The sequence below is a fragment of the Paralichthys olivaceus genome, chromosome 3, assembly GCF_024713975.1.
Source record: "Paralichthys olivaceus isolate ysfri-2021 chromosome 3, ASM2471397v2, whole genome shotgun sequence".
NCBI classification, from domain to species: domain Eukaryota; kingdom Metazoa; phylum Chordata; class Actinopteri; order Pleuronectiformes; family Paralichthyidae; genus Paralichthys; species Paralichthys olivaceus.
This window is the reverse complement of record NC_091095.1, coordinates 8,081,857-8,101,207: the sequence shown is the minus strand read 5'-3', so window position 1 is coordinate 8,101,207 and position 19,351 is coordinate 8,081,857. Positions and strand designations below refer to the sequence as shown.

Genomic DNA, 19,351 nt, shown 5'->3' with positions numbered 1-19,351 from the left:
GGATGTAAATGTGAATTAGCCTGTAAACGCTCCAAACTGAATGAAACCATCCTCTCACACAGGATTTTAAATTGACCCACATTGGTCTTTGTCCTGCAACGTGATCCATGAACGTGACTCGAGTCTCACGTTGACGCTTGAATTTCGTGAAGCACCGCCCTCTGAACGTGTCCGCAGCGGTGAACCTATCGCACCCCGGCAGATTTAAACAGTGGTTCCAGAGGACGCGGGGCTGATCGGGGCGGGCGGAGTCGACTCTTGAAACCACGGAAGCCTGGTGGAGTGGAATAAACCAAACAAAAAGAGGCAGCAGCTGTGTTAACGGGAGCCCGACTCTGTGGAGGAGCTTTGGCTTTTTAATGCTTTACACTCTCGTATGAAGAAGGAAGATGAGACTCAGGTCTCACAAAACGACCTCTTCGGACACTCCGAGCACCAACCGCCGTCCGTCCGTCAAAGCGACGCCGAGACGAGTCCGCCCGGCGGTGCCCGAGAGCCCGCAGCAGACCAAGGTAACGAACGATGAGTGTTACGGTTCTTTTATCCGTCGCTAACCCGGTCGGTATTAAAGCCGTCCGTCGTGCCTCAGATTCAGGAGCGTAGACGGTCGCTTGGCTGCTACGATGCTAGTTAGCCGGACGCTAGCTAGCTAGCGCTCCCATCACGGACCAGTAGCAGCTAGCGTTAGCTCGCTGTTGTGATGGAGCCGTGTCTGGACTGAAGGAGGCTTTTTCATCACTGGTACAACAATACATTCATATTTAACCGGAAACTGTTGAATTAAAGTTATGTTAAATAACCTAACAGGTCTCATATGCTTTCTGTTCTCAAATACCGTTTAATCCATAACTACCATACTTTACATTTAATCATAACGTCACTCTGTACCTGCTTGTTTGACCTGGTCTTATTTTGAAATATTAATATATATTGAAGTATAGTTAGCTAAATGCTAAAGCAGCTCACATTGAATTCTACCTCCAGGAAAGTTAATTGTCATTTTGAAGGTCGTATTTCGTTATGCTGTCGAATTGCAGGTAATTGCTAATGTGCAATCCTGTTGTTCTGTGTATATATATATATATGTGTGTGTGTGTGTGTGTATATAGTGTTTCTATTGTAACATTTACTTATTTTACTTGAACTGATGTCTATTATTGACTGTCCCCTGTGCTGCTGCAACACAGCTAATTGTCCTGTTGTGGGACTAGTGAAGGATTATCATATTTAAATAATGGGCTAAAATCTTATTATATGAATCAAATTTGTACCTCGTTGAGTTGCAAATAAGGCCTCATCTAACAATAACTCCTTGTCAATTAGTCTTCTGATCATTTTCCTCATTTGTTACTATGTCAGTAAAATATTCATCCTTGTTTCCATGGTGGCAGCTTCAGATGTTTCAAAGCAACAGTCTTTAATGGACTGATACTCTACGTACAACAATATTTAGTGGCTACAAACAAGGGTTTTATGTATTTATGCTTGAATAATAACTTGAAACGAATTCATTAATTCAATCCATTTATAAACTAGAGATCAGAGCTTGTACTGATTAATTAAACGAAGTAAACCAGTCATGCTCGTCACTAGGCAACAGATCAGCCTTGGTGTCAGTGTTTAAGCTCCGTCTGTGTTTATGGCGGCAGTACATCCCTGTAAGGGTTTGTGAGGTTCAGAGTATACAACGCTGTGACGTGGTGTCTGACGGAAGTTTGAAGCTGGGGATTAAACAGACCAGTTGTATGTAATAGAGGGTCCCAGTAAAAGTAGGTCACCAAGACACACTCATGCTGACTGTTAACATTCAGACCAGAGCAGTGCATCTCTGTGGTAGTTTGGTTTCTTTTGAGCAACAGCAAGTCAAATACAATAAATAGATATATAATGTAAACCTGTCTGTGATTCCTGTTATATTTCCTGTTTGCCCCCTTTCCTTCCAGCACACATTTCAAGTCTGAAATGGTTCAGCTTTGTTTAGTTAGACCTTTGTCTTCTGTGTCTGTTTTGAATTTAAATGATAGCTCAATCCTGTATGCATGTTGCTTTTTGTCTGTTTTAAAGTATCCTGTTGTGAGTTGTTCTGACCATTTCCACAGCTGTAGAGAAGTGGGACGACTTCAATGTGCATTAATCTCCAGGATAAAAGATCTTTTGAGGGCAACATTTGTGGTATTTTGGTGTGAAACCATCCAAACAATCACACTTTTCTGGTTTTGATCAGATTAACAGTTTGAAACCCTGCCTTAATGTGATTTGAGTTATATCTCAACAGAGGACATGGAAACCAAATTAACAGTTGGAAATAGCTATAAAATGGGATTTGGGTTATTGGAGTTTGATAGAGCTTGAATGTTAAAAGTTGCATCATTTAAATATTTGGTCTCACTTGTATGACTAAAAAATAATTAACAATAAAAGCCTCAACATGATTACTAGTGATTCTTTCTCATGTTTTGAGGCTTGAATAGTTGCACATCATAACAGTTTGTCTTCTGGCATAGCCACGTTTTGAAATAAAGTTTTATAAATACTGCTGTTAAATCCCAGTAAAAGATCAGAATTGTGTTTATCTTCACAACTTTACTTTACATCCAAATTCAAACACGCTGGTTAAATGGAATTGACTCATCAGTTGTTTTTTTTTGTAAGGAAATGCTCTTTTTTTGTAGGTAGAAGAGACTCTGGATAAAGAATCCCACCACTCAGATGATGAAGTTCCCACAATGATGAGGCGGCGGCTGCCTCGCGGCCGAGCAAGGAAGAGGGCCATCGCTGTTGAGGACAGAGAAACAGGTTTGTAGCGTCCAGTTTTTCTCAAGGATAATTCCATAAAAAATTTTCAGAACATGAATTACACTGTTTTCTGCTCTTGTGCCTCTCTGACTGCTCGTCTCTTTCTGGTCTAGATTTGGCCTTCAAGACTCCGGTCAGACCCATCCTGCGCCACGAGCGCATACTGTCCGAGATCGACCCGGGGTCTCCGTGCAACTCAACAGCCAGAAACATTTACTCGCCCATTGTGCGTTTCCTCACACCCAGCAAAGAGAGTGAGTGCAGCTACTGTTACAAGTTTAAACAATCTGGACTTGATGAAAACAGAAAAAAGGAAAAGATGGGACATTGAAATTGCACTCAGCACTTAAACTGCTCTTTTATCCACTTTGGGAAAGGTCCTGACCACCTCACTTTTAAGCTTGTTTTCTTTCCTCCTTGTGATGAAAGTGATCGGGGGTGTAAACTGGCCACAGCATAAATGTGTCAGCATCTTTCTGGTGGCTTGTGGTAAATTCCCACTGGAAGTGCATCAAATAAAAAGGACTGCATGAGTCTCTTGAACTGCTCAGCTCGTATTAATGTGGTGAGCTGACAGTTTGTATCTCTTTTACTGGTAACAGACTCGCGCTGCTTTCACACATGCACCGCAACTCTGGACTTTTCTATACATTACTTGGAGGAGCTCTGTATGTATGAATACAAATATCTGAATCAGGGCAACTGGATATTTACCCTGTTAGCTCCAGAACTTAAACGTTGTGTAATGTTCACTTGAGACAACCTGTGACAAAAGATTGTAATTGTCTTGAGAATTCATATTGAGCGACGGGACAGCTGAGAACACATATGATAATGACCATATCGGGTTGTGTGCTGCATGTGTGAAGTAGTTGTTATAAAACAGAGCCAGTACGAGTCGTAACCATTCCCTTCTAAGAAAGTCAGAATTAATGTTGATTCTGTAAGCAGCTTTAATATATGATTCTCACTGTTGCTGTCTTTACTTGCATCTGTGTTGTTTTGTTGCAGCAACAAGATTTTTCCCAATATCCTTATTGAAGGAATAGTATTACATTAGGTGTTGTTTTTATTGATAGCATATTATCCAGCAACATTAAGATCAGATTTGAACTTAACTAATGTAACTCATCAAATAATGCAAAATTCTGCTGGATTCATTCAAGACTTTTTAATGCATGGCTATTGTTCATTAAAGAGAATCTCACTGTCACGGAGAAAATGGAAGCAGAGAAATCCTGAAAAAATGTTTTTCCCTGTCCAGATACAAATCGTACTGGAAAGAGCATTTTGATGAGTCCAGAACAAGGTGTGTTTGGTTTCGGCTCCGTTGACCTTCTGGCCGGAGACGAGGATGAGGACGAGGTTTTCAACCCGTAAGTAAATGTCTCTTGGCTGTTTCTACAACAACTGATATTGAATTGATAGAACGTTGATAAAACGAGTAAGGACTTTTCTTCCTCAAAGAAAGCATCTGAAAACATCTGGGTTCAAAATTAATAGAAACCTAGTTATTTCAATAAAAAATGTTACAGCTGTTTTGTCATGTGTGAGTTTATCTATTTGAATTGACTTCTGCAGAACTCAGCACCACTTCTTTGTTTCATGTCCATTTTGCACACAGCTCACCTGGTTTCAGAGATTCTTTCTGTTCCTAAAGGTGTCTTTTTTTTTTTCAGATTTACCTTCATCAAGAACATACCGTCACAGTCTCAGCATTCTCCACCGCGACTCAGAGACATTCCCCCCAAGACCAGGAGCACTCCAGAGGCCACGCTGGTGCTTGACCTGGTGAGTTGACTTCTGTGTGGATTCTTACTCTCGGGACATGGACAAAATAAGTCCCACACATGTATATCAGAATTGAAACTTAAATCTTTAAATTAATTAGAACACAGGGCTATTATTATCTATCGATAATGATCAATAATCTGATCAGTAATTAACAACAAGTCTGAAGTATAAATAGTATTGGGGTTTGGATAATTATTATGTTTGACTGAGTCATAGCATCCTCAAGTTTGTCAAAAAGTTGTTTTAGATGCTGGCATGATTAAAAAATAATAAATCAATCAACATATAATGTCAGACTTTAGAGCTTAACTAGAGACATCTTACATGAGACAACAGGAAGTGAAATCCAGTGGCACTTCCTCAGAGTCTTACCAGTTTATTGCCATAAGTGGTAAACAAGTTGCCCCACAAAAGCTGCACATTGTTTTTTCCCCCTTTTGATGTATAATCCAGAAATTATAGAGAACATAGGCCTGGCAACTTAACTGTGGCTTGGTCAAACTGGCAGTTTTCTTTTTGTGTGTCTGTGCACTATCACCATTCAGAAAGAAGTCAAGTAAACTAAGTCCAATTGATCTTTGTCCTTCCAGGAGGAGACACTGATGTTCAGCTCTCTGAACGTGATCGAAGACGCAGAGTTCACTTTCCACACAGCGTTCCAGGACAATCAATACAAGGTGACCACTCACTGCACGCTGCTGTTCATAAACCGATCTTTACTGTTGAGGCACTCATAGAAAAATGTTCCAGATGGTGAAAATGAAAGGAGGTTTGAAGAACGACTTCAGTCCGTTTGTCCACTTCAGTGTGAGATGAAGAGCAGCAGGAGATATGAGCAAATCTAGACTGAATGTGGAGAAACATCAGGACTGACATTAATAGTGGTGGGACATTGTGGCGAGGTATCACTCCCACTGCATTTCCATTTGTATTATTATTGTTGTGACTTCTGTTGTTATTATGTTTATTATCAAATCCAATGTATTTATATTGCACCGTATCACAACAAACAGTTGTCTCAGGGTGCTGCACAAAAGACCAAGATCTTAAAAAAAGACAAAATCCAACTTGTTCCAACTTGTTATGTTCACTCCAACACACCAAAACTGATGGACTATTGAAAACTGCTGCACATTATAAAACATTGGCTGTACATAAAGATGGACAACAAGACAGTTTTGCAATTTTCTGTAGCGTATTCAGATTACTATTCATTAAACCTGATTAAAATTTACATTGATCTGCAAACTTGCCTCATGCTTTGGAAAATCAAGAGTAGTAACAAAGTGCAAAGAATAATCATCTCTGAAAACAAAAAGATGTTTAGATAGTCAAATATGAACAAGGGAAGAAAGTGAGAAAACATATTTACACGTTGATTTGTTCTTTCATCTTTCTTCGTTCTCGACAGGTTCACATGATCCTTCGACCACATTTGAAAGAGTTTCTTCAGTCCATGTCAAAAGTCTATGAGGTTTGTGTTGAACCAGTGATCTGATACAATAATAAATTGTCTGGTCAGTCATTGTTATTGTTGGTTTTACTATTGATGCAGGCTGATAACAGTGTAGTCTGTTGGTTTTCAGTAATAATCACCAATCAAATGCAAAGATGGAACTTCACATATTGAGGTTTTGTCTCGTGTGTGATACTTAACTGTGTTTCAAGGTAGACCCCCTTTGTTTTAATTTAATTCAGCTTAATCAATTTAATACTTTCTTATTTTTTCTTTGAACATGAGAATACATTGAATGATATGTAGTTTCCATGGTGCCCTGATGCCCACTGAGCTGTGGTTTGTGTAGAATCGGTTCCAGCTGCTGTTTGTGTTCTCTTCCAGCTGTTTGTTTACACATGTGCAAAGAAGGAATATGCTGAGAAAATACTGGACATCCTGGACCCGCAGAGGAAACTGTTTCGGTATGTCTCCCTGACCTTGTCCTCCACTTGTGTTTCATAAACTATTTGCTCGGGTTCATCAGACTCAGCCGGCACGTGTTAGTCTGCTGCCGACCCGACTGTGAGCAGTGCACTGACCTGTGGACGGCACTCATGAGCGTCACATGGTCTGTTTGTGTTCGGACCATTAGATGTGGCTTTCATGTTAGAGTGGGACTGTGCTTCACTGGTTTTGGTTCACCAAAATGTTTTCAACATTGGAATTTTTATTCTTGTAGACATCGACTGTTTCAGGACGACTGCGCCTGCATCCTCGGCCACTACATCAAGGATCTCAGCATCCTGGGGAGGGACCTCGCTAAGACAGTGGTTCTGGATAACGCACCACACACTTACCCATACCACGTAAGCACCGCGAAGCTGTGACTTTCACTGCATTATACGTTGTTCTGGGATCATTAACTCATAACTAAGCGAGCAGCTAAAGTTAGTAGTTAGTCAGATCAATGATTTCATGGTATTTATTGACAAAAATAAAATCATCTGCAATTAAAATACCACTGAATATGTTACAGAGTGGGTTTTGAAGGTGAAATTCTGAAGCACCTTTTCACAGTTAAAGGTGATTTACAGGTTTTTGGTGTTTTCACAGCTGATGAACACGATTCCTATTAAGAGCTGGTCCGGAGAGTCGGCAGACAGAGAGCTCCACAAACTCATCTCTTACATGGAGAAACTGTCTGCAGCGGTACGTGTTTTTCTACAATTCATCTTATGGCTCATCTCAAAAGTCAATTGACTATTAAATTGTTTAAAAGATCAGTTATGTTAGGACAAGACTTGGTGCAAGATTTCTCTCAGCATCTCTTCCATCTGTCTTTATGAAAACAATGAAGCATGTCCATGAGGTTCACATACGTTGTTTAAAGAACCTGAAACTTTTGTGATTTTAAGAAAGCTTAGTTTAAAGCTTGTGTGCAGAAAGAGTAGCAGACACCTTGAGGTATTGAACCTCCATTCTTGGCTTAGGATTCTAACAAATTATATACTTAAGCTTTAAGTTAAACAGACACCCCAGACCTTAACAAGTAGATCAGGTGTGGATATGACTTGACAGATTTGTCTGTCATTCTAAAATTTAGTGTTGACTCCATCAGTCACAGTGGTCATACTGGGGAATGCCACAGATATTCCTGTTCTCACGTTGCCTCCATGATACTGATCTAAATTACTAATAATCTGATCAGTAGATGAATCATTGCTCCTCAACCAAGAGACCTCAAGAGAAAGGTTTTAAGGTGTTTAACAGTAAATTCTGACTTGTTTCAACATGGTTTCATTATCATTGTTTGAAGAGTTAACAGTTTGGTGGGTCACTCTTACTCTTCCAGTCAAAGTGCAGTTGTGAATAAAACAGCTGCTTATCTGCAGGAGCATCTGCCCGCTCTCTTTCCTCCCCCGGTTTCATCGTTCTGTCCGAATATCTCTGGCTGTGTTTTTTCAGGAGGATTTTCGGGAGGTGCTGAAGAAGAGGAAGGATCATTTCCACAGGCTGCTGTCAGAGGACTGACACAACCCCCCCTCCTCCACCTCAACCCTTACTTTGAACTACTTTACGTGACTTTCACAGCTTGTGTTTGCATTTGTGTTGTGCTTTGGTTAAGAAAAAGAAAAGCTAAATCCATTTTGAACTGGCCGAGCCGAGGCCTGTTGTATTGTGCTGTGTTGTGGTGGACACACTCGCCCTCCTCTGTCCTCCCTGATGACTTAAAAGGACGCCACATCGGTATTTCAAACATGCTGCTGGTCGTTCGTCAACTCATCTCTTTTCTCCAAGACTCATTCCACAGGGCAGTAAACTGCCACCCACTCTTTGTGTTTATTCATGTGACAAAACTTGAAATATGTTGTTTATAGAAATAATTTTTATTTATTGATTAAATTACTAATCAACAGCTGTTATCTCTGTATATTTCAGATATGCTTTTTTTTATGCAATAAAATTACCCTAATATTAACGGGAGAAAGAAACACTGAAGTGCAAGCTGGGTGATTTGTCTTGAAATCTGCTGCAGGTCAGCCTGAGGAGGATGTTGAAGTGGACAGCTGTTAATATCGTCACTGAGGCAACAGTGATGCGGCAGAATCCAGCTTCATGTCTGTCATCCTCTGGTAAAATCATGATTTTACACATATTTCACACATCCCACGCTGGTGAGTTGGATCAAAGTGTAATATTCAGAATTTTGTTTTAATCGTTTTTTTTTTTTTCTATCAGTCTCTGTGGTGATAACTACTGGCTTCTCAAAAAACGTTCCTGCTGTGATAACAAAACTCATCCCTTCCTGTGCTGCAGGAAAGCAAACGTACAGAAGAACAATTGGAAAAAATTGGGAGAATATGGTGTAAGAGGAAGAGTGAGACGGTGTAATAATATGAGTACAAAAACATACCTGGTTTCACAGCATACTGAGATGGTGGGGCATTTTAGGTCCCATACACACAGAAGAGTGTGAGAAAGTTTAATTCTTTATGAAGAAAACTTTTCACTTAACCAATTAATCGTATCTAATAAAAATATTCCTGTTTTGGAAGAATAATGGTGAAACTCGATAATACTTTAACATTTCTGTAAATTCAAATTATTTCCAGATAATCTTCAAATTCTGGAGTAAAAAACAATCAGGTTCTAATTAATCCAGGTGAAATACACATTGATCAGTTGTTTCACGTTCTCTTAATGTGATGAGCTGGAACAACAGTGAGACTTTATTTAACAAGTGACTCAGCAGAAATGATGGATAAAGTTGAGAACAAATGGACTAGTAATAAATATTATCCGATGTTTTAGTGGAGCGTTTTTCTTCCATGGAAAGTCATGAGGAAATCATGAATAAACTCAGCACAACTAATTGAACCACCTAATCAACAGTATCAGAGCTTTGTCTCTATTTTCTCTGACATTTACATCAAAATTTTTCTTTCCAGGAAACTTTCCAAGAATTTTAAGGGAAATAACAGATTCTTTCTTCGGAACAGACATTTAATTCCAGTTTATAAATAGTTACAATAATGGGGAAAACAGCAAAGGTGATATCTTCGAAGTGGAAAATCTTTTTCTGTTGAACAAATAAAAATGAGCAATTTTTCACAATTAAGCTTAAAACGTGAAGTATTAAGCATGTGAGCTTCATATTTATGTTAAACAATTTTGCAGTTATTAAAGGTGTATAATATAAAAGCTGATGCTGCAGGTTTAAAACAAAACTCAAGGTGTAAGAAATTACAAGCCTGTCGCTATAGATCCATTATTTAATACCACAGACACACTGGTCGTTTTTGTCTATTCATAGTTTTATCACTGAATCTGTACTAAAGAGTGAGTTGGTTATTAATGAAAGATGTTCTAATCATATAATCATATGTGCAGGACTCCTACAGAGCAGAGTGAGGTGATTACCACTCCAGCAGTCTGAGGAGGAATATTAGAGGAGGACTTTGGCTCAGCTTCAGTGTAAATGTTTACAGTCGTGTTTAGACAAAGTCGTGTTGCTGATGTGATTGTTCCTGTTAAATGTGAAGGTAAACTGAAGTACGAGCCTCCCCCTCCTTCTCCTCCTCCTCCTCCCCTGGTTTTATTTGCTCCATATGGTGTTTGACATGGTACCCAGGAAGAAAAAAAACTCCTGTGTGGGCGGAGGAAAAGACTCGTATTTTGTCCGTCCTGAAATTTGATTCAGAAGTTCAGGATCCTGGAAGACAAAAAGCAAACGGAGGGGGAGGGCAGAAAGGCACAGACGGACGGAGTGCAGTTTTTTTTTTCTACTGCCAGAGGAGTAAAGTCACCAAATACTCTGCAGCCTCCGACTAAAGTAAGTTCATTTTTACAATTAATGCATCTCATTCCATGAAAACTCATCTGTGCATTTAATGCAGCCAAACAAAACCTCAGAGTCTCTGCAGTTTAACACTGAGCTGCTGGAGTTGCTGCTGAATGGCCAAAGGATATAAGATCAAACGCAGAATGACTTTTACGCACAGATTCGTGTGGGTTCTGGCGCATTTATGACCAAATTACGCATTCTCCTGCAGCTTTTGTGCTGAACCAGTAAAAGTCCATGTGCTTTCTGGAGGAGGAATTTAAAAGGTTGTTTTTTGAGTGGGGGGGAGGGGGGGGGTTGAGAGATTTGCTCAGCAGCGGGAGAGGGGTTCTTTTTCAGCGGGGGTCTGGGGAAGCACGTTGCCCTCACATACGCGCGTTTCCACATCCACAGCCAGCTCCGAGAAGCGCCGACATTTACTCCCCTCGCCGTCATCGCTGCGCTCTTTACATGGAGCAGTGCTCGGTGTTTGGAGAAAGATCCTCGACGCTGATTTCTTTTCTTCTTTTCTGCGTGCGCCACAGCTGGATGTGCGCCAAAAACACACACAACCAAAAGAGCGCAGAGAGAAAAAGCTCCAGCTCCAGATTGCACATGATCATCAGAGAAAATCACCTCACGGCTCAGATAACGGCGGAGCAACAAAAGAAAGACGCGTCACTGGTGTTATTCTACACTCAGCTCTCAGAGACGTGCGTCCAATACAGCAATATAACTCACTCCTTACTAATACATGTAGATATATAAATCAATTACTAGAGAAGTACATTAACCCATACACACTCACGCAGCTACTGAGTACTTTTTATGTTTTTGCTCTCTTTTATGTGCCTTAAATCTTATCTATATTTTTTGCTGCTCTTTATGTTTATGTTTCATTTTATTGATGAAGAGCTACTAAACAGATTTTCTATTTTATTCTAATTTCCTGAATTCAAATTTATACTTGTAGGTAATGTAAGTATTGGCAGAAAATCTACCTCAAGTACAATCTCTAAAAGTAGTTTATAAAAGGAGAAGGACACTAGTTTGGATCATTCGTGTTTATGTTTTTTTCATAGAGTTGGACGATATTTTCATATTCATATCGATAGTTATCACGATACACGTCACATTATTTTTCAAAGTACATCAATTATGTGTTAAACGCTGTTTGGTAATTTATCTGTAACAATTAAACCTATGAACAATAAGTAATCGTGTATTTTGTTTGTAACTATACGGCTGTTGTGCAATGTTACTTTTAAGTAAAGTACTTGAGAACACGTATAGTTACTTTCCAGCACTGGTACCCAAACTGTGACTCTGGGATTTTATTTGTATTTCTTTCTCTGTACACATTTCTAATGTCATCACTGACGTCACCAACCCGACGTTGCCTCGTGTCATGTCTGACCATCATGTATCTGCTACTGAATATGACATCACAGTGATTCCCAGAGCCACAACTGGTCCTCAGACAAATCTGATTGGTCACCAGATGATAAAAGAAACAATGGAAAACATCTGTTAGAGAATGTTTTTTCTTACTTTGTGTGGCCACGACCACAACGAGGCCATAGCCTGAGATAAGGGGTCAAAGGTCAAAAAGGTCAGGAACCAGCTTGCAATCAGGCCTCCTTAAACGGTAGTGCTAATAATTTGTAGTTCACCATCATTGTATGCAGGGCAGGAGTCAAGATTTAGAAATATACTGAGATCAGAACTTCCTCTTCAGTGAATTTGTTTTTTACATAGTTTATTTATTGGTTGAATGATATTTTTCTATATTTTACTTTAGTATTGAAGGAAAAAATTCTGGTTTAAAGCTTCAACACATTAATAAGAAATGATAATTTACTAGACTCTGTGTTGAACCTCAATATGTTCCTAAATGTGTTTGTTGCATCAGGTATCGAGATGTGTCAGCTATTGGATGTTTGCTCAGATTCTTGGCCTCAAAGCAGGAAACTTTTCTAACTTTAACTCACTGTTCATTCATTCAAAGTTTTTTTTATTTAACACTGATCACTCTGATTTGTTTAAGAAAAGGTTTTTGACATGTTGGGATATATGTTTGTTTGCTCTCCTGAGGCGACTGATTGGTCCTCACTCTCATATCTGAAGCAGGGCCAGGACTCTGTTAGCTTAGCTTAGCATAAAGACTGGAAACAGAGGGGAACAGCTAGCCTGGGTCTGTCCTGTGTCACTGAAAAAACCCACCAGCAGCTCTGAAGCAGGTTGTTTGACCCGCAGATTCATTGAAGCCTCAACAGAGGACATGATCTCAGGGTCCTGAGCAGATGTTCCGTCTTTTAGAGGATACATGGTTTACAGGATTATTGTAGTGTTTGTCAGTAATGTGAGCTTTACAAAGAGTGTATGTCATTTGCACTGTTATCCTGTTGTCTGTTATTTTGAAGAAGCTAATTTGAGTTATCAAACTTGCATTAGATTAGTTTTAAGGTGTAGATTTTAGAAAAAATCTCAAGACAACAAAAAAACACAGCATCACATCACAGAGGAGGACTGACTTTGACAACCTGTCAGTGATGATTGTTGAATATGTGCTGACTCATATCAAGATGAATTCCTTTTATCCCATTCATGGAAATGTTCTGATGAAAAGTGTTTAACTCAATGTCAGCAAGCAACATTTGTCAGAACAGAGGTTGTGGAAGTGGTGGAGGAAAATAGGAATAAAGGAGAGAGAGATGTAAATATGTAATAAGAAAAAAAATCCCCTTTCGTACTTTAGCTCAGAACAGTTTTCCAGTTTTCTTATTGAATGAGCTGAAATGTTTTGTCAGATTTATGTTGATGTGGCATCTGTCTGTGCCACCAGTGGCTGTAGCAATTGGATCTATTTATTTAAAGCATGTCGGGGTTTTACAGAAAGATGAGTTTAGTTGACTGTAACTTTGATTTTCTTCTCCTTGCGACCCCCAGGCTGAGTGACTATGAGCACCTCAGGGCTTCAGGACACCAACCTGCAGAACGTGAAGGAGCTCGACAGCATGAAGGAGTCCATCAGTGACATTATCAACCAGCTCCAGGACATAGACCCGGCCAGGCTCTCCTTCTCCCCCTTCCTGGACCTGGACACTCAGATCTCTTTGGCACCTGTGTCAGACAGCCCCGAGTCCTCCATGGAGGAGCTGCACTCGTCCTCCCACTCCGTCTCCGGCTCCCAGCGCTCCCTTGAACCACCACCAGCGACACATCAGCCAAAGAGTGAGTTATTGCTGTGACTTTTTTACTGTCTGTCAGATGGAGCTGTAGGATCTGAGTCCAGAACCAATTAGCAAAATTAAATTAGCTGGACTAAATCAGCATCTATGACATACGCATAAAAGACCTTTAAAATCTTCGTGCATTTTGGGTTGAAGTTGTTTGAAATTATGGGGCGAATGTAACAAAGCAGGACGAGGTGGGAAAACAAGTTTTTGTCTTTTGATTTAGTTTTTATCAATAGAAATAATACAATAATAATGACATATGATGTAGATGAATCCCAGAACATTACCATTTAGAAAGAGGCAAGTTTAGTGGTCTAGAAAATAAACTTTATTATGATTATTATGTGATTTAAGTGAGATTTAACACCATGTAATGTTTTATTAGTTATTATGTGATCATTTAAGAGGCAAGGTTTTTGTAAAATGTCCATTTCTCGATTTAAGGCAACATAGTTACTTACAATTCATGTTATTGACGGATGTTGCAACAGTATTTAACTGATTTGCTTAGAAAAAGGTTGTTTATTGGTTTCAAGTCAAGACACGAGGTAGAAACAAAGTCTAACAGGCTGAGATGTGTTTAGACACAGAGTATGAAGATCTACTGTCCTGCAGGAGGGAACCTCATCTATAACCTGAAGTGGGTGAATGTTTGTAACCTCAACACAAATATTCCAGATAGTTTACGCTTCAACCTAGAAAAGAGATACAGATGTTTGGATGCTGATGTTGTTGAACACCTGGGTGAGAGGTGAGACAACATCTGCCGGCGCTCCATCACGAATCGTTGAAATCAGTGTTATCTTTATATTTGAAGTCACACATTTTATTTCTATCTGAACTTTAACGAGCTTTAGTTCCTGTTGTGGGCGTTGATGATGATCTGGTCTTTTTTGCTTGATAGTAAATTTACTAATTCTGGAAATTAATGATAAAAATTGAACAAGGATTTTATGGATGTAGGATGAAGCTGATGATGTTTTATATTTGTCTTATTTCAAACAAATGCCATGAACCAGCAGCGTGTTATTCTCTCGACTTCTCTGTCCGTCTCTGTCTTGCAGCTCTGAGCCCACTTGCTCCTGAAGACGTAAATCTAAACAAACAGACCACAAATACATTTTTATTTCTTTTTCCAGTTGTTGTTTCTCAGAAGTTTCCTCAAACCACAGGACACTGTAATTTTTTAAAATATTACTCAAACAGCTGTGGATTAATACACATTTGGTGCAGTGTTTACAGCAGCAGGATGTTGTACGTGGGTCTGAATCAATAAAAACAAAAAAAAGGGAACGTTCTCATCTTAATGAAGGGACACGTCAACAAACCACAGAAGCTCAGAGTCACAGAGGAGGAATTAGGTTTTGGCCACAGTTACTGGAATCAATTCACTGCTGGTTTGGGTCCTTCAATGGTATTTTTGAAGATAAATACATGATGTCGTCACACTAATCTTTTACAAAGCCTCATGCAAACAAATCTGAGACGTTACATGAGTCTCAGGTGTCTGCTTTGCACAGGGAACATAAAGAAGTAGATGATGGATGAGAGTAAACCTGCAGCTGATGGTTATGAATGAGATAACTTTATTTCTATAGCACTCATTTACAAAGTGCTTTACAAAATGCATTGGACTAAAACAACACAGAACAAAACCATACAAAAGTAAAATAAGAAATATAATATATAAAGAAAACGTGTGAAAAACAAACAACTCAGGTAAAAATCAGACATTGAAAGGATGTCCAATAAAGGCCCTGATGGTCACCCTCAGTAACCAGCCTTGATTCTGCAGAGTTAGTCGCCCCCTCATGTAACTGGGAGCCAGACAATGGCATTAGGTTTTGGCTGTTGTATTAAAACCTCTGCTCTGCTTTGAACAGGCTCTGCTCCCGGCCACCAGCCCCCCAGCGACGGCCTCCCAGAGGAGCCACAAGCGGATCAGACGGAGGAGGGGGAACTGGATCAAACTCTTTCCAGTCCCATCATCACAGCGCACAACTTGGACGCTGCCACGGAAAACTGCATCAGCACTCCAACCCCGGCCTCTCCGGGAGACCTCCCCAACGGCACAGACGCCCCGAGATGGAGCCCGGAGTCCACCAATGTGGACTACACTGCGGACGAGGGCCGACCTCTGATAGGCCCTGCACCGGAGAGCGTGGAGCTGACAGTGTGGAGCGCGCAGGGGCGGGGAGAGACTTGCGAGGCCGCGGAGGAGGCTGCGGAGCGGGGACGATGCTGCTGCCGCTGCTGCCCGTGTAAATGCTGCCAGAGCGGCCGAGTCCCCGCTTTCGTCTCAGTCCTGGCCTCACTGCTGTGTGCAGCCGGGATCCTCTATGCACTCTATTTCTATGTCCCCATCAAGCCCCCCGACTGCCCCGACGTCTCCAGCCGCATCGTCTTCACCCTCTGCTGCTGCGTGGTGGCCGCCGTCCCCATCCTGCTCGGTACGCGTCAAACACCTGCACGCTGACTTCTGGCTGCAGCTGCGTGCGCGCCACAAATGAAAGATACAGATTAAGAGAGGATTTGGTTTGTCTGGCCGCCTCGTCTCGGAATGTTTCAGTGTCTCCTGTCCCCTTTAATTTCATGCGCTTTCAACCTCCGTGCAGCAGACGTCTCCTCAGGCCTCTGGAGAGAAGCATGATTTCCCTCTCCTGCACGTAGCTTTAAATGGAAACTACAATGAGGGGGTTGGCTGTGTGTCTTGTCTCCCAGGCTTTGACCTAATTGTTTCAGAATATTTTAATCACTTCCCAACCTGGGCAACCAGAACCAGAGGGCAGGTGGCAAAAACATCCAGAACCAAAGCTCATCCAGATCATTTTCCTCTCAACTATTTGTCAGACTGATGACAGCGAGGAGGGTTTTGCATGTGGGCCACTCTGCTGGCAGTTGCTGTATTCAAATGAAGAAATTAGGAAAACAAAGCAGGCTGTCAGATGAGATCAAGTGCAGCTAGAAGTTGCTGAAAGCAGAGACTTGTTTGTGGAAAAATGGCTCAGATTCAATCTGCTAACTGACATACTGCTCTTTAATCCCTTGCAGCGATGCTCATGGGTGCGGCGTGCCAGTTCTGCACCGGCTCCTTCGGTCTGCAGGAGTCTTTTCCAAGAAGACGGGCCGTTCAGCAGCTGTTTGTCACAGCCTCCCTGGAACAGTTACTCCTCTACGTCCTCAACCTCGTCGTTATGGCCGCTTTACTGCCTCAAGACAAGCTGAAGTTGGTGCCCATACTGGTTGCCATGTTCATCTTTGGAAGGTGAGGCCTCAAAGTGGAGCAGAGGAGTGTTGTTGAGGGAAAAGTCAATGGATCATTGAATCATTAGGCCTCCTGCTCTGAGGACCTTAAGTGTCTGCACAAAAGTCAGTGTCAGTGCGTCCAGTGGTGGTTTAGATATTTCAAAAGTGGTGGACTGACAGACCAACGCTGCTGTTCCTGCAGCCGTGCCGCTCACAGGGCTAAAAACGAACTCAACCACTGTCATTAACACAGCCGAGGAGAATTTTGGCAGCAAGTTCGATACAAGTTAAGATGAACTCAGCTCCTTCACATGCCTCTGTTTTCTCATTCTGCCTCAGAGCTCTGCTTTACTCTATCTTCTTTTTACTCTTTTATTCAGTCGCTGTGCATTCAGGTCGAGAGCCATGAGTCTGGTTTAACACTGAAGTACAACATAGCACTTTAACTTGGAACATCAAACGACTGAAACACATAGAATCCAGACCAGGTCATTTATGTCCATATTTTATTAAGACAGAAGTTTTCTATCTGGTTGAGAAAGTGACACAACAAACATGTGGCAGGTTTCTGTTTCTTTAATTCAGCTTGACAGGGTTTTTAAGGATTAAGAAAACTAGATGTAATGTGTTGATAAGATAAGTGGCCTTCAAAGGGGCGGACTGTTTCCTTCTGTTCATACTATTTATGCGAAGCTACGCTAAGATAAGTCAAACTCTTTCTTTAATTCTGTGACATTCTTATTTTATACCTTTCTCTGTAGAAGGAACAACTGCAGAGTTAGATCAGAAGTAAAACATCAGATAAATAAGAATGAGATAAAAAAATATCAAGCAAATAAATTAAAATCACAGTGCAATATTAGTACTTTTACTGAACTAAAGTCTGGTAGATTGGTTGTTTGAAGCAAAGTTAAACCTATAAACTAGTCTGACCTGAGGTAGCAGCCTGTAGTTTCCATAGTAACTTATCTCAGACTAAGTTAAACCTCCTTTCTGAAGCAACATTTCCTGATATTAAGCCTAATTGTCTGGTTTGAGTCTGGTTTAACTGGGGCTTGCTTTCTGAAACATCACAATCAGGGCGTCTCTGAGGTTTTTGACCTTGTTCTGATTTGCTGTCTTGGTTTCTTTGATCCTCTGCAGGCTCGTTTACTGGGTCAGCCTGAACGTGTGCAGCTCCTGGCGAGGCTTCGGCTCCGGCCTGACCGTCTTCCCGCTCCTCGCCATGGTGGCTCTCAATCTGTTCCTCATGTACATGCAGAATCTCAAAGAGCCACTCTTTGGCTCGCAGGACGTCCTCTATAATCAGGTCACCCCCTCTTCCTGGTCAGGGGAGACATCACAGAGCGCGAGTGGCAAACCAGACATCCTACCCACAGACATCCTGGACTCTCAGTGAGGAGGCGAGCTGTGCTTTCTTCTTCCAGAGGAGGAGATCCTTCCAAAAATAGGCCATTCCTGTGGTCTGTAGTTCAGCACGCTGCCACTATAACCTCCAAGTGTGTGACGGCTCAACTTCTACTTTTGCTCCTCCTATACAGGACTGTTTTTTATGTGGATTCATGCTTATTATCTGTAATGTAAGAGCTCTTTGCCCATTAGTGGTGGACGAAGCCTTTGAACAATGCTGTAGTCTTAAAACATGTGTCCTTTCAAGCTCTTCCAGTGCCTATATTTAATGTTTTAAACTCCAAGTACTTAAAAACTCTGCTATATATATATACTATATATGGCTGAATGAGGTTTGACCCTAAAAAACCACGAGCAAAGCAGCTTCAATGCTGAGACGTTATTATTATTTTAACTGTCCTAAAAGATTGTACATGATGAAGAATTAAAGCCATTTGTAAAAATCCCTTTTCATCTTTTCCATTTGTTTTGACCAGTTGATGCTTCTTGCTTTGACTGAGCAGCTATTCCTGGAGAAAGTGCAGCGTGTGTTTACAGTGCCGGGGCTGTCATTATATGATACCATCCTCTCCATGATCTCTGCTCGCGCTCCATCTCCACCCTGCTGGCGTCCACACAGCTGCTGATGCTGCTCGCTCCGTCTGTGACAGCGAAACCAGGCCAAAACAAAAACAGCACGTTGAGAGAAAGATTAATGAGCGATTCAAATGACTATAATTACAGGGAAGTTGTATGACAAAGGGTATTTATCCAGTAAAAATAGAGATTTTTCAGCCTCAAATGTTAGGATTTACTTTCTGTGTTTAGTTAAATGAAAATGTCAGAGATCCCCGACTGAATTCTTTGACCAAAACACTGTCTTTAATAAGCTGATGTTTTATTTTCCTCTTCATTGTTTTGTATCAGGTGTGAACTAGAAGATGGAAACACTATTGTTATAGTTGGTTTTGGCTGCAGGTCAGATTAGTTCATCAGTTTCAGAAGTTGACCTCATAAATTTGGAGTCACTGCAAAAATACTGTATGATTGAATTTAACATCTTATATATGTTGTTATAGATTTTTCATCTTATTATATATCTTATGTGGCTGTGAGATAATCTATTTT

General features: G+C 40.8%; 2 protein-coding genes across 2 annotated transcripts; both read left to right on the top strand.

Moving 5' to 3' along the window:
• Positions 1–208: 208 nt before the first annotated feature.
• On the top strand, positions 209–8,520 carry ctdspl3 (CTD (carboxy-terminal domain, RNA polymerase II, polypeptide A) small phosphatase like 3). The gene is made up of 11 exons (XM_020098594.2): positions 209–512; positions 2,673–2,796; positions 2,910–3,050; positions 4,061–4,172; positions 4,476–4,587; positions 5,181–5,267; positions 6,002–6,064; positions 6,431–6,510; positions 6,768–6,894; positions 7,142–7,237; positions 7,994–8,520. The coding sequence occupies exons 1-11, from the start codon at positions 390–392 to the stop codon at positions 8,057–8,059; spliced, it is 1,131 nt and encodes a 376-aa protein (XP_019954153.1). The 5' UTR covers positions 209–389; the 3' UTR covers positions 8,060–8,520.
• A 1,704-nt stretch (positions 8,521–10,224) lies between these two features.
• On the top strand, positions 10,225–18,687 carry LOC109636700 (transmembrane protein 79-like). Its single transcript, XM_020098593.2, has 5 exons — positions 10,225–10,361; positions 13,299–13,583; positions 15,472–16,038; positions 16,640–16,853; positions 17,978–18,687. The coding sequence occupies exons 2-5, from the start codon at positions 13,310–13,312 to the stop codon at positions 18,231–18,233; spliced, it is 1,311 nt and encodes a 436-aa protein (XP_019954152.2). The 5' UTR covers positions 10,225–10,361; positions 13,299–13,309; the 3' UTR covers positions 18,234–18,687.
• The last annotated feature ends 664 nt before the right edge of the window (positions 18,688–19,351 follow it).

Bases quoted from the DNA above. Each gene is read 5' to 3' on its own strand.
- ctdspl3 (XM_020098594.2), top strand. From the start codon at position 390: ATGAGACTCAGGTCTCACAAAACGACCTCTTCGGACACTCCGAGCACC. The intron at 513-2,672 runs GTAACGAACGAT...CTTTTTTTGTAG, and splicing joins AGAGCCCGCAGCAGACCAAG to GTAGAAGAGACTCTGGATAA. The intron at 3,051-4,060 runs GTGAGTGCAGCT...TTCCCTGTCCAG, and splicing joins CCTCACACCCAGCAAAGAGA to ATACAAATCGTACTGGAAAG.
- LOC109636700 (XM_020098593.2), top strand. From the start codon at position 13,310: ATGAGCACCTCAGGGCTTCAGGACACCAACCTGCAGAACGTGAAGGAG. The intron at 13,584-15,471 runs GTGAGTTATTGC...TGCTTTGAACAG, and splicing joins AGCGACACATCAGCCAAAGA to GCTCTGCTCCCGGCCACCAG. The intron at 16,854-17,977 runs GTGAGGCCTCAA...GATCCTCTGCAG, and splicing joins GCCATGTTCATCTTTGGAAG to GCTCGTTTACTGGGTCAGCC.